At 39.3% G+C, this 13815-nt stretch overlaps 1 protein-coding gene across 2 annotated transcripts in view; it reads left to right on the forward strand.

Annotated features, from left to right (window-relative positions):
* MEP1B (meprin A subunit beta) overlaps positions 1–13439 on the forward strand; it is a 28950-nt gene extending 15511 nt beyond the window's left edge. For both annotated transcript variants that reach the window (XM_037730930.1, XM_017507130.2), the window contains 8 exons: positions 1812–2030; positions 2676–2828; positions 4306–4521; positions 6809–7252; positions 8398–8577; positions 9977–10103; positions 10753–10957; positions 13268–13439. In XM_037730930.1, the coding sequence (XP_037586858.1) occupies positions 1812–2030; positions 2676–2828; positions 4306–4521; positions 6809–7252; positions 8398–8577; positions 9977–10103; positions 10753–10957; positions 13268–13282 (1559 nt within the window). In that variant the 3' untranslated portion in view covers positions 13283–13439. The remainder of the gene's footprint in view (positions 1–1811; positions 2031–2675; positions 2829–4305; positions 4522–6808; positions 7253–8397; positions 8578–9976; positions 10104–10752; positions 10958–13267) is intronic.
* Positions 13440–13815: the final 376 nt, after the last annotated feature.

The following is a 13815-nucleotide window of genomic DNA, read 5'->3' on the forward strand; positions in this document are numbered from 1 at the left end:
ATTACCGCTCATTAGGCCCCACCTCCAACACTGTTACAGTGAGGATTAGGTTTCCAATACATGCTTTTAGGGGGACACATTCAAACCATGGCATCTAGGTTAAAAGAAATTAGACTTATTTATTCTGCCATACTGCTCAGAGTCTTTATTAGGTGGACAGGAATTGTAAATCTCTAAGAAAACAAGCATTTCCCAACATGATTTGATCATGGTCTTCTTTCTTCTTTTTGCAGAGTAGCTTGTAGAGTATTTGGATTTACTGTTTCATGGAACAATTTTCAGTAATAGTTGAATAGCCTGAACTGTTGGTGATTTTGTGTTCAAAGTCACAAAGTCTTAATAACCATGTCTGACTAGAACTCATGTTTTCCACATTCCACAGTGACACTCAGCTTCCTTATCTGTCTTGCCTGTATGGGGTGAGGCAGAGGAAAGGGCATTGCTATTATGTCTGAGGCACTGTGAGGAGTGCCCTGTGCAAAGTCCCCTGACATCACAGTTCTTGAAATCACAGCTCTTGCTCTTTATCCCCCACCTCTGGTTATCTCGAATGGGTCAGGCATAGCAGCAAACTAAAAGATTTCTTGAGAAAAAGCAGTGTTTAGCTTTAATCCACAGCCACACTCTTTAGGATTCCCAAAGTCTTATTTTAACCAAAACTTTTGCCCACATTTGATAACACATCATTATGTTTTGGAGATTGGAACCACCTCACTGTGCCCATAAAATCATTCCATTTCAAGTTGGAATCAGTTGCCCATTGGTATATGCTAAATAGCCTGGCATCTTCTCTAAATGTATTTACTTTTGTTTTTTATTATTATTTTAAACTGACAAATCGTAATTGTATATACTTATGGGGTGCAGTGGTATGACTAAAACAAGCTAATTAGTATAGCCATCACTTCACTTATCATGAGACATTTGAGATTTCTTCTCTTGGCAATTTTGAAATACAAAATACACTATTATTAACTACATTCATTATGCTTTATTTCTTTATTTGAGACAGAATCTCAGCCTGTCACCCAGGCTGGAGTGCAGTGGCGTGATCTCAGCTCACTGCACGATTCTCCTGCCTCAGCCTCCTGAGGAGCTGGGATTACAAGTGCCTGGAACGATGCCTGGCTAATTTTTGCATTTTTCATAAAGACGGAGTTTCAACACATTGGCCAGGCTTGTTCACCATGCTTTAAATACATCTGCACATATTCCAGTAACCATGAATTATGGTCAGTCAATAACCACATGTCAGTGCTTTCTAATGACTCCTTTCTGGGATAACTAGAAGGTTATCATTCTCAGGTTCCATCTCATCATCCCTTCAAAGTCTTCTTATTCCCATCTCCACCCGCTGTGAATGTCCTCAGCCTCCCATCATTGTTGGCCAATGCCCCGACTGGTTCAACAACACTTTTTTTTTTTTTTTTGACACAGGGTCTTACTCTGTCATCCAGCTGGAGTGCAGTGGCGTTACAGCTCACTGCAGCCGCAACTTCCCAGGCTCAGGCAATTCTCCCACCTCAGCCTCCTGAGTGGCTGAGACTCCAGGCATGCCCCACCATGGCTGGCTAATTTTTAAGCTGTTTATTAGAGATGAAGTCTCACTTTGTTGCCAAGGCTGGTTAACAACACTTTTTAGAATCCTCCTTTTCACAAGCAGTTCTTACAGCCTTAGACTAAGGTATCACAGTTCTAAGATTGAATATTATATTGTAAGATGGAAATAATGAAGCTGTTGTTAGTTGTAGCAAAAATTGCTTGTGTTAATTATGTTAACATCAAGTAAAGATTTTTTATTTATGCTTTAGGCAGAGAGCACAATTTTAACGCCTATAGTGACAACATAACAGATTCCCTGAACGTTGCCTATGATTACACTTCAGTAATGCACTACAGCAAAACTGCATTCCAAAATGGAACAGAGCCGACAATTGTCACAAGAATCTCAGACTTTGAGGATGTGATTGGCCAGCGAATGGATTTCAGTGATGCTGATCTCCTAAAATTGAATCGACTATATAACTGCTGTATGTGACAGGTTCTTTGAAATGACTTATATTTCCCTCTGTTATGTAGAAAAAAATGATGGTCTGTGCCATTTTGTCAAGCATTGGTGGGGTTTCTGAAATTATAGAAATGTGATGTTCAGGAAGTAAACAGAATAGCACTCAGATCTCCATCTACAAACTTGGAAGCAGCATTTTTCTTTTCACCACATCTGCTGTTGAGATCTAAAAATAAATTGGGTCCTGTAGAAATATGCCTCAGACAGGTTTTTAAAGCTGTTACTAATTCAAATGTGGATCAGATTGATACTTACACTTTTTCTTAGCTAAAATGATATGTATAGTTGTAATATGAATGGGATCAAATCATCTGGATTGTGGCTTAATGATTCGAATAACTAGGGGACTGTAGACTCAGGTTTCTACAAATTAGATAATTTTTGTAAAAAGACTTGGGGCAGGGAGCTTATTCAGATCTACAGAATTAATTATTTTCTTTGTAGGGGTTCTGCAGATAAAGAGTGATCTTTAAACCACCATCACCCAGAATCAGCTAGGTGTCCCCTGTAATACCATCCTAGCATTTCTAACATTGTGATAAGTTCAGTTTTTGTTACTTAGATTATCATGTTGTATGAGTGTCAATAATTGTTTTTGCTTTTGTAGCCTCCTCCTTGAGTTTTATGGACTCGTGCAATTTTGAACTGGAAAATGTGTGTGGTATGATCCAAAGTTCAGGAGATAATGCTGACTGGCAACGGGTTTCGCAGGTTCCCAGGGGGCCAGAGAGCGATCACTCCAACATGGGCCAGTGCCAAGGTAACAGGAGTGAGATGCTCCTAGACTGTATACTCAGTGGCAACAGCCATGTACTTCTCTATGAAAGACTGGGATTTTACCTCTGATTTCTATCAGAATTATTAATAATTATTCATTAGATTACTACTAAGAAGTAGGCCTTGCATCTTATAAAGACATTGTTAATTTCTTTGCTTTTCCTTCCTGAGTTTATTTTTCTTTCTATAAGTCAGAGCTGGGCTCTGTGATGCCTCTACCAGTGTGTTCCCATAGGAGCGTATACCAGACTGAACCTCCTGCATGGACTCTTATCTCAGGGGCAGTACTACTGTTTTCCAGAATTTTGCAGAATTCAAGAGACTCTTTCCAGTGGACAGCACTAGGCTGTGAATTATTGTTTCAGAACTGTAGCTGGATGTGATTATATGCTCTTGTTACAAAAATATCTAAAAAGCACAGTTTAATTTTCTTCAGATGCATATCCTTTTCCATCTTCATTTTGTTTTGCATTAAGTAGTCATTTGGCTACAAGCACCAAATTTTTACTTATTTGCTTATTCTGGCAACAAATATGTAAAACTAGACTTCAGAACTTCGGGCAAGTGCTTAATAGCTCAGATGATCTAGGCAGGAATTGGAGGCTTCTAATGGCAAAAAGGTGCTTTTCCTTTTATTTTTCTTTATAAATGAATATTTGGATAGAGGCTAGTGGTCCTACTTAGACCAGAGGAAAGTAGATAGGGAGGGAGGGAGGAAAGGAAGAAGAATCCAAATCAGGTGGCTGTCACTTTTTTCTGTTTAGAAAGTGTTTAAAAAAAAAAGGGGGGGGTGTGGGGCAGGTCAGCCAAGGCCCTGGTTTTCTGGCTGGACTCTCGCTCCAGTGTGTGCCCACCTCTCCAGAAGGACGACAAGTTCATGTTGAATTAGCCTTGGGAGACACAGATACTACAACTCTACCTACCCAAGTTTCAAACCCTCTTTTTGACTTTAATTTCCATGTTCCATTTTTGTATTCTCAGAGTGGGAACAACCTTCTTTAGCATCTTTTTCAATGGGAGGTCTTCCCACTTGGAGCTGGACCAGGGCTGTGGACACTGGAATGGTGTCCTGTGTAAACTCTACCCTTTAGCCCTGCTGTCTGGGCGTGACCTGAAGCCTTACAGTGACTTTTTAAAAAAATTAACATTTGATACTTAAACTTGCTATATCATTATAGCTCATAGCAAATGAAGATAAGCAAGCAACAGTGCCCACGGAAAACTACTATTGTAAGTAAACGTTTTATAAATAATAGAGAGGTTTGAGTTTTATACTGTTACATCAATCTGCTAGCTTTTGCAAGTGCCAGATATGTAGCTTAGGCTTCTCTTGTTTCCCCTTGCCATTTATATATGGATGTTACTTATGCCCCGTGTAAAGAATCTAGCTGCCACCATTAACAAACACACATTTCTATACCCAGTATCTGTTTTCTATCAATTCTGCTTTTCTTTAACAGGTTCTGGTTTCTTCATGCATTTTGATGCCAGTTCTGTAAATGTAGGGAACACAGCAGTGCTAGAAAGTAGAACGCTGTACCCTAAAAGAGGATTTCAGTGCTTGCAATTTTACTTATACAACAGTGGAAGTGAAAGTGATCAACTGAGCATCTACATCAGGGAGTATTCTGCAGACAATGTGGACAGCAATTTAATCCTTGTGGAAGAAATAAAAGGTACAGTGTCGACATCTTTATTGTTTGGGTTTAAAGTAAGTCAATCTTAGGTCTTTTCTTTAGTTAATGCAACCATTTACAATAGGTTAGGGACTACTGAGTCACTACTCTTCAACTAAGACCTAGATTCTTCTTGTTTTAAGCTGTGGCAAGAAAGCTAAAATGAAGATTCTTTCTGAGTGCTCTGTCATGTAACACTGGTACCGTGGAGGTTAGTTCTTGGCGAATAATAAAAATGCAAGGCTGGGCGCAGTGGTTCATGCCTGTAATCCCAGCACTTCGGGAGTCCAAGGCAGGCCGATCACCTGAGGTCAAGAGTTTCAGATCAGATTGGTCAATATATAGGGAAACCTTGTCTCTAGTAAAAAGTTACAAAAATTAGCTGGGAGTGGTGGCGCATGCCTATTGTCTCAGCTACTTGGGAAGCTGAGGCAGGAGACTGGCTTGAACCCAGGAGACAGAGGTGGCAGTGAGCTGAGATCGTGCCACTGCACTCCAGCCTGCGTGACAGATCAAGACTGTCTCTGATAAAACAAAATATACAATAAAAATACAATGCGAAGTAGCTTAGGCAAAATAGGACGGGCTCTTGGCTGAAGGTTAGTTACAGCCTGTGGGACAGATGAGGGAGAATTATTAATAGATCTGTCTCTGAACATTGCTGGGACCTCTTGTTTTATCTCAGAATGGCTTTGTTTATAAGACTGGTACTTTGGTTGTTTCACTTCCTAGCTTACATTTGACCAAATTTGCTACCAGTCTGGAAAAAGAACTCTTCCTCTAATATCAAGCTTGAAAAATAAATCCCAGTGAAGAACTGGGACGCTTATGACTTAAGTTAGACACAACTTCTGGAGCAATTCATGAGTGGGAAATGGGTACCCACTCTTCATACCAATAATGTGTTGGAGAGGAGAGCCATGTTGGCCACCTATGCTAGTAGATGGTTAAGGGGGTGGCCTGAGAAAGGGAGGGGTTGTGGGCTGGCAAATATATTACTGTCTACTCCACATAATCATCTCATGGCTTGAATGAATTGAGTAATTCAGTCTGTTCCAAAAAAGGAGAAACAATATGAAATACAGATGATACTTTTCTTTGTGAACACCTATGAGCAGTAAGGTTCTTAATATCAGTAAGAATATGCACATTATACATATATATTATTTATGTAACAATATAAAATATATAAAGTATAATTATAATACATATTATATATTACATATATAAAAGCCTTATATATATAAGCCACATATATGTTACTATAAATATTATATATTATGTATTATATCTAAATTAATACAAATATTGATATAATGTATCTATAATATATATAATTGTCCAGGATTGGAAGAGGAATCCTTTCTATTTGCAATCTGTAGGTGTGTCATTGATATACAATAACACAAAAAGCCACTTGAGAAGCTTGCTTATTTTCTGTCATTTGGGTATGTCTAACTTACTTTCAAGTAGTTGTGTTTCACATTAAGTGCCCACATATTTTTGTTTTAAGACTTTGTGTTAACCACTAGTTAGACATGAATTTCTCAGCTGTTGTCCATCTGAGGGCTTCTGCAGATTATTCAGTATACTGCTTCTTATTTCAGTATGTGATATAAGAAAATCAGACAAAATGGCATATCATGTGCTGCTAGCGAGTTGTGTGGGCTAACAGTTGGGGAGGAAGTGCAGGTTGGGAAGAAAGGAGGTAGTACCAAATATCAGATAAATGCCTAAAATGCTGAGTCACTGGTAAGTGATCTAAAGAGTAGATTGCAGGATGTGGGCTTTCTAGAGTTTGGTGAATTCTTGTTTACTATTACTAAAAAGTTGATTGAAGATTTTGCATGTGAGGGAAGTATTCCAATCAAACTATAAATATATTAAAGAAGGCTTTGCCTGAGTATCACAGGAATCTTGGGTAGAAGTGTTACAAGTGTTGGGCTTGCTGGCTGTTTAACTAATGGAGAATGGCAGGTAAGTCATGGAATAGGGCATGAAATACTCATGAGCTAGATATTGTTGTTAACTCACCCATCTCTAGGAGAGGGTGATCTATTTGAGAAACAGCTTGACAAACATTCAGCTATTCCAGAAACAGTCTGACCCCACAGAAGCACCTTGAAGTAAATAATTCTAGGCTGGAGCTTTGAAAAAATCATACCTCTGACCTGTAGAAATAAATCGGTTTTGGATGATCCTTTGTCTAGGAAGGCTAGAAATCTAATGTTGACATGTGCATGACTTAAAGTTCTTTGCCTTTGAAATAATAATGACTTTTTTATAGAAATACCCATTGGGAGCTGGCAACTTTATCACGTAACGTTGCAAGTGACCAAGAAGTTTAGAGTGGTGTTTGAAGGACGGAAAGGCTCTGGCGCATCACTGGGTGGTCTGTCTATTGATGACATCAATCTTTCGGAAACACGGTGCCCTCATCATACATGGCATATAAGCAATTTCACAGAGTTCATTGGCAGCCCAAATGGAACTCTGTATAGCCCTCCATTTTACTCTTCTAAAGGTTATGCCTTTCAGATTTCCTTAAATCTAGCTGATGTGACTAATGCAGGCATATATTTCCACTTGATCTCTGGAGCCAATGATGATCAATTACAGTGGCCATGTCCTTGGCAACAAGCCACAATGACACTTTTGGATCAAAATCCTGACATTCGACAGCGTATGTCCAATCAGCGGAGTATAACTACAGATCCATTTATGACCACTGGTTTGTAACTCATTTTCTTTATTTCTAATAAATAATCATTGCTCTAGGAGAGATGGATAATTTTGGGAATGAGAGATTGCACAGTTAGTTAACTGGGGAATTTTGAGCCCCAAATCTTAAGAACAGATATTTAGGGGAAAGGTTTCAAGAATTGTAGACAAGAGTTTCTCAGACAGAGTCAATCAGAACTGTCAGCAAGTACTCCAACAAACAGAGAAGATACTGACTGTATTCCTGAGACTTGATGACCCTCCCCAAATTTCCACTTCTGTGCAAGGAGTGTTGGTTTTCAAGTCTGACACTCAAGTCCAAGGTTTGCTTCTCATTAGCTATGTGACCTTGAGCAAATAATCTCTTAAGGCCCCAGTGTCCTCAGCTGTAAAGCCAGGGCTGTAGTAACAGTCCCACAGATTTGCTTTGAGAGTTAGTATAGGTCAAGTGTGGAAGCTGTGGAAAGGCCTGCAGTGGAGAGGCCCTCACATGCTGGGTTCTCCTAATTCATGCTACCTTGTTCACGCCACTGGAATTGTCAGAAACAATCCAGCATTTGAAATGGGGATAGTTTTTGACCAGAAGGAAGATATTGAGCAGATGCATTCAAGTGTTGGTGGGAAGGGTGTGAGAATGCATCATAATTTCTTAGTAAAGAGTTACAGAGGACTTGCTAATCATGACATCATTCCCCATCTTTCCCATCTCAAAAAGACACAACCCACTGAAAGCCAATGATCACACTTCTAATTTTAATAATCCTTTGTTTCTGTAACTTTGTTAAAAGGATTCTATTAGTAGCCTTAGAAGGCTACTAAGAAATTATTCTAATAGATAGGAGGGTTTCTATACTGGCCAATGAGTAGAGATATTATAGTCTCAGGAATATCATATCTCTGGTACCTAGGAAACTTCTGGTATCTCTCCACTCTTATTCCAGAGTGTGGTCCTCCCTGCCAGGCAATCTCATTTCCTTTAGGACAGTATAAATGAACAAGCCTCAGTGATTTGCCAGGGAATACATCACAGGTCAATGGCATCATTTAATTATTTTGAGTTCCAGCCTAATTGTATTTCACATTGCCTGTTCTTTCCTACCACCAAAAGCTACGATGATGCTAAACACACTCCATTAATATAAATTGCTTTTTCAGATAATGGAACCTATTTTTGGGACAGGCCTTCCAAAGTGGGAGCAGTGGCTTTTTTCCCTAATGGAACTGAGTTTAGAAGAGGTAGGGGCTATGGAACCAGTGCCTTTATAACCCATGAGAGGCTGAAAAGCAGAGATTTTATAAAAGGAAATGATGTTTATATCCTACTGACAGTGGAAGGTATGTCAATAAAAATAGTTTTATATAAGCCAGCTTTTTGTTGTGACCATTGATTTTTATCTGTTTTTCTGCATTCCATTTTTAGGTGTATTATACAGAGATGTGGGGAAAATGGGCATGTGTGGGATTTGGGGGGAATACAAATTATTAACAATATGAAAATAATTTAATTTGGAACACTGAGGATTGTGGAATAAAGAATTTAATGACCACCACATGAAGTTATAGTAGAAACCTTTAGGTTGGGAAATTTCTTTAGAAATAAGTTAAAATAGAACCTTTATACTCTCAGATTCCTGAAATAAAAATATCACACAAGCACATGAAATTAAACTGGAAATGACTGTGTCTTATCTGTTTCAAATGTATATACATCTATATATATGTGCATATATATATCTTGGCAGAAATGACATTAATATATATAATTATATATATATATATATCTTGATAAGATATAAATGAGAAGATATATATAATTAAACATATATATCTTGGCAGAAATGACATGAATCTAGTGTTAGATTAATGGTAAATTTCTTACTTGTGGCAGCCAATAAATACATTTTGCAGCAATGCTGGTTGTTGCCATTTTTTATGTGGTAGAATTTTAAAAGACCCAGCTGCATCTCGGTAAATCAGATTCTTGTTTGTGATGAAAGGTGGTGCAATTAAAACCCACAAAATTTTGACCCAGTGTCCATTAGAGTAAATCTAGATGATACCTCTTGGAAAAATTATTCAGAAATAACTTTTGTTAAGAGAGAAAACATTTTATGTAGCAGAGGGAAAAAAATCAGATACGCATCAATTCTCTTTCACCATAGTGATTTCAAGGAGAAGCAATAACAAATACTGCAAAGAACATAACACTGGTTGTCAGGGCACTTTGTGTCTTGCTCCAAATCTCCACCAACTTGCTCTACCAAGCCAGACACCTGTAACCTTGGGAAATGCCCTCAATTACCTTAAATTTCTGAGTTTTGGTTTCTTCATCTGTCTTTCAAAGGTTGGTATCAAGGGCGTATACTCACCCAGGCTAGCATGTGGTTGAGTTGGAGCCAGCAGGCTGGTCCAGTTTCCCTTTGCCTAGTTCTTATCTCACTGCCTATGAATGTTGCTAGACTGTGCTTCAAGGTTACCTGAATTTCTCACAAGCCTAAAATCTGAACATTGTCTATTTTGAAACTGAAGACTGGGCTAGCCATGGTGGCTCACGCCTACCATCTCAGCATTTTGGGAGGCCAAGGTAGCAAGACTGCCTGAGCCCAGGAGCCAAGACCAGCCTGGGCAACATGGCAAGATCCTACCGCTAAAAAAAGAAGAAAAAGAATCTTAAAGATCAGACGTTTGTTAACCAAAAGCTGACTTCCATCCACACTCTTCCCCATATTCCTAGACATATCTCACCTCAATTCTACACAAACCCAGCCATCACCAACCTCTAGCATCCAAGACCTCTGCTCAAAAACAACCTGTGAAAATGATGGTGTCTGCACTGTTCAAGATGGCAAAGCTGAGTGCAGGTAAGAATCATTTGGAAGAGATCTCTCCATCCTTTGGTTAGAAATTTTATTCCCATAACATAGGATTGAATACTTGATAGTTCATATGAATAAAATCAGTTAGTTTTCATCTTAAAGCCATTCACAGAATATTTATTTTTTTCGTTTTCCTTTTGGGGCTTTGGATAGACACAAGAACTTTCTTTGTGATAGACAACACAAATTTTTTATGAAAAAGAAAAAGCACACTATATTCTAATTGTCTGAAAAAGTCCTCATAACAGTTCAGTCATTTTAAATGTAGCTGCCTCCATTTTCTAGATGAAGATACTGACATTCAGTGGAGGGCTTGGTCAAGATGTGAAGCTGAAGGGTGGCAGGTGTGGGACACTGAGAACTAGCCTTTTGCTTTTATCTGTGCTATTGGCCTTTTCTAACTTGGAGATGCTGTTTTAGTATCAGCTTAGAAGGAATTTCATTTTTTCTTTCCATTGCTTCTACCTGTGCTCTAGGTACTAGTCTCGTTCCAGTCCAGAGTGGGTAAAATAGTTCCATATAGCAAGGATCTACTGGTGATCAAGTAGACTAAAGGTGATGTACATCTTTAACGGTAAAGATTTCCAGAGCTAGATATCAACTCATAACTCTGAGTCACTCTCTCAATGTGCAGGTGCCGGTCAGGGGAAGACTGGTGGTACATGGGAGAAAGGTGTGAAAAGAGAGGCTCCACCCGAGACACCATCGTCATTGCCGTTTCATCTACTGTCGCTGTGTTCGCCTTGATGCTGATCGTCACTCTTGTCAGTGTCTATTGCACCAGGAATAAATATCGTAAAAAGATGAGTTCAAATACAGCGAATTCGACTCTGCAAAATGTAGGTTTAGGCTGATGTTTGATTATTCACAACCTACTGTTGAAATCATATGGAGAGGAATTAGGACATTTTTGCTATACTTTGGTTCTTGCCTTGTTCTCTTCATTTCCTTTGCTCGGACAACTGATTTCAGACTCTAAAAGTTCCTATTACTTTCACTGTATGTCAACGATTTCTTAAATTGGGATTTGTGGAGGTTCATTATCCTCCTGGAATTGTATCCAACATTGTGTACAGTTGTTTGTGTGGGTTTTGTTTTCTGGAGTGTGGGGGGGTCTGTGACTTCAAATGCACAACAGATTTTGCCTGCAAGTTCAAACCTTCCTGGTAAAGGGGAGAGGTGGCCTGCAAGTGTTTTTGTTCTAAAGGCCTTGCAGTGGTGCTGAGCTGAGGCCCATAGGAAGGGGATGCAGGCATGTTTGGGGAAGCTTTTTCATCAAAGAAGGTTCCAGTTAATTCTGGCTTCATGTGGAATAACTAATTCTAAGACAAGTTTTCAAGTAGAAGATTTAAAGTCTTGCCTTAAAAAAATCTCTAAAATGCGAATAGACTCCTGAAACTACCTTGTTTCCAGTGGGTCCCTTGGGAAGCTGACTCTGAGATGGATATTTATATACAGGAGGTATACTGGGGAGGGCTCCTGGAAAATGTGTAATAGGCTGAGGGAGCTGGCCTGGCCTGGGCAGAGGGTGAAGTTGGACTGTGATGTTGTTGCAGCTGAGGGCTCAGCTCATCCTCCAGAGAGCTCTGGAGTGGGGATGACTCCCTCTTAGACACGTCCTGAATGGGGGAAGGGGGACAGGTCTTTGTACTCCCACATCACTGGATTGGGGCTCCCTCCAAGGAAGGGGCATAAAATTGAGAAAGGCAATGGTCTTTGGGGGAGGGCATTTTTTGTATCCTGCCTTCATTCAAAGGGCAGTACCGAGCAGCAGGGCCCTGGCATCCACTACATACTCCAGCAGTAGAGCATGGAGTTTTACATGCAGATTCATATTCTTCCTCGCAAAAGGGCACAGAGAGTGTCATAAAATCTGAACATTACTTCAAAGTGAAGCCCTAAAATTCTTCCAGTTCTATTTCATTCCAATTGGAGTCTCTAAAATTGCTACTGAAACCAGTCAGAAAATATGCCTAATTAGAATATATCCAAAAATAAAAATACTGCAATTGGCTGAAGCAAGAGTATATTTTCTCAAGAAAAACGATTATTCAAGACATACTATATTTAAAGTTATGAGTTTTTAAAGGGGACAGCCTAGTATCAAGATATATTTTTTTTTTTTGCCAAGTCAGTCAAAACATGGACAATGATAATGAACTGAAAGCAAATCGTTGTGTTATCATAGGCTACAGGATAATCATTGTATTATCATTGTCCTATTTCCTCAACATCAGTAAGATGTTTTATGCTAATCTTAAGGCAATAGATCAATTACTTACTTAACCAAATTATTAGAAAATACTTAAAATGTAAATAGGTTGTTTTGTTTTAAGAGAGTTTTCAGCTTATTTTATGACTTAAAAGGAAAAGATCAGCCAATACTTGGCCTGGTAGGTCAACCTGATGGCAGCTGTGCCTGCAAGTTCGGTCCCCTGGGCCACCGAGATGAGCCAGGAGTTGGTGCAGGGAAGGTGGAAGAGTGGCAGGGGAGGAGGGGACAAGTTAACTGGGTGGATGGGATTGCCAGGATATTTCCCTGACAACGGGAAGTGTAACAGCTGTTATAAGGGCTCTAACTTAGCAAGTAAAACTGGAAGGAGTTAAAGAAAAATGACAAAACCCAAAGAGAAGAGAAAGAAGGAAGCTAAGTCAATAAAGGAGGGAAACCATGAGAATATCAGGGACATGGTGAGGATATTAAGTGGAAACACACACACACACACACACACACACACACACACACACACTCCATAATGTTACAACAGGACTGTTTTGTGTCTGGGTCATTTAAACATATTCCCAAGGACAAGGCAGTTGACTTACATTATCTTGGGCTAGGCATTGGTACAGTTAAGTCACTGATAACATATCTCCCAGATGTAATTTAGATTTTAAATCAGCATGACTTTTTTGCTGAGGCCAATATATGTGTTCACCCTAATGTTTTAGCATCTGAATAATGTGGGCCCAAAAAACCAGGGCTTTAAATGGAGACCAGGAGCAGGAGCCACTTGCCAGCTAAGAGAGAGGCCAAGGGACTGCTGATGAGGACTTCATTTAAAGACTAGATCATTTTATTGTGATTCATTTAAATAACAGTTTTTAAATTTAGAAATTAAATCATCAATTGTTCTTTTCCCTTTTAGGAGCATGCTTTTTGAAGATTAACTCCACAATATGGCCAGCAAATGGAATTAAAAAGGATCCTTCATCATGGATTTCACCTACGTGATATTACAACCACCTCATTCTTCTAAAAAGGGATCTTTTCTGTAAATAGCTAAAACTACTGTAAATCACTATTTTGATCAAAGTCAATTGGTGAAATGCTGTTTGCGTATCCTTCTTTTAAATGAGAGAAAAGCAATTCAGGCTTTTCTGGAAGTATAATATTGTCTATAAAAAAGGACACCAAGCTGAGCGTGGTGGCTCATGCCTATAATCCCAGCACTTTGGAAGACAGAGGCAGGCAGATCACAAGGTCAGGACAAGACCATCTTGGCTAAGATGGTGAAAGCCCATCTCTACTAAAATTACAAAAATTAGCTGGGCATGGTGGCGGGCGCCTGTAGTTCCAGCTACTCGGGAGGCTGAGGCAGGAGAATTACTTGAACCGGGAGGCAGAGGTGGCAGTGAGCTGAGATCCCACTACTGCACTCCAGCCTGGGTGACAGAGCAAAACTCCATCTCAAAA

This window comes from Cebus imitator, unplaced genomic scaffold, assembly GCF_001604975.1.
Source record: "Cebus imitator isolate Cc_AM_T3 unplaced genomic scaffold, Cebus_imitator-1.0 Scaffold369, whole genome shotgun sequence".
NCBI classification, from domain to species: Eukaryota; Metazoa; Chordata; class Mammalia; order Primates; family Cebidae; genus Cebus; species Cebus imitator.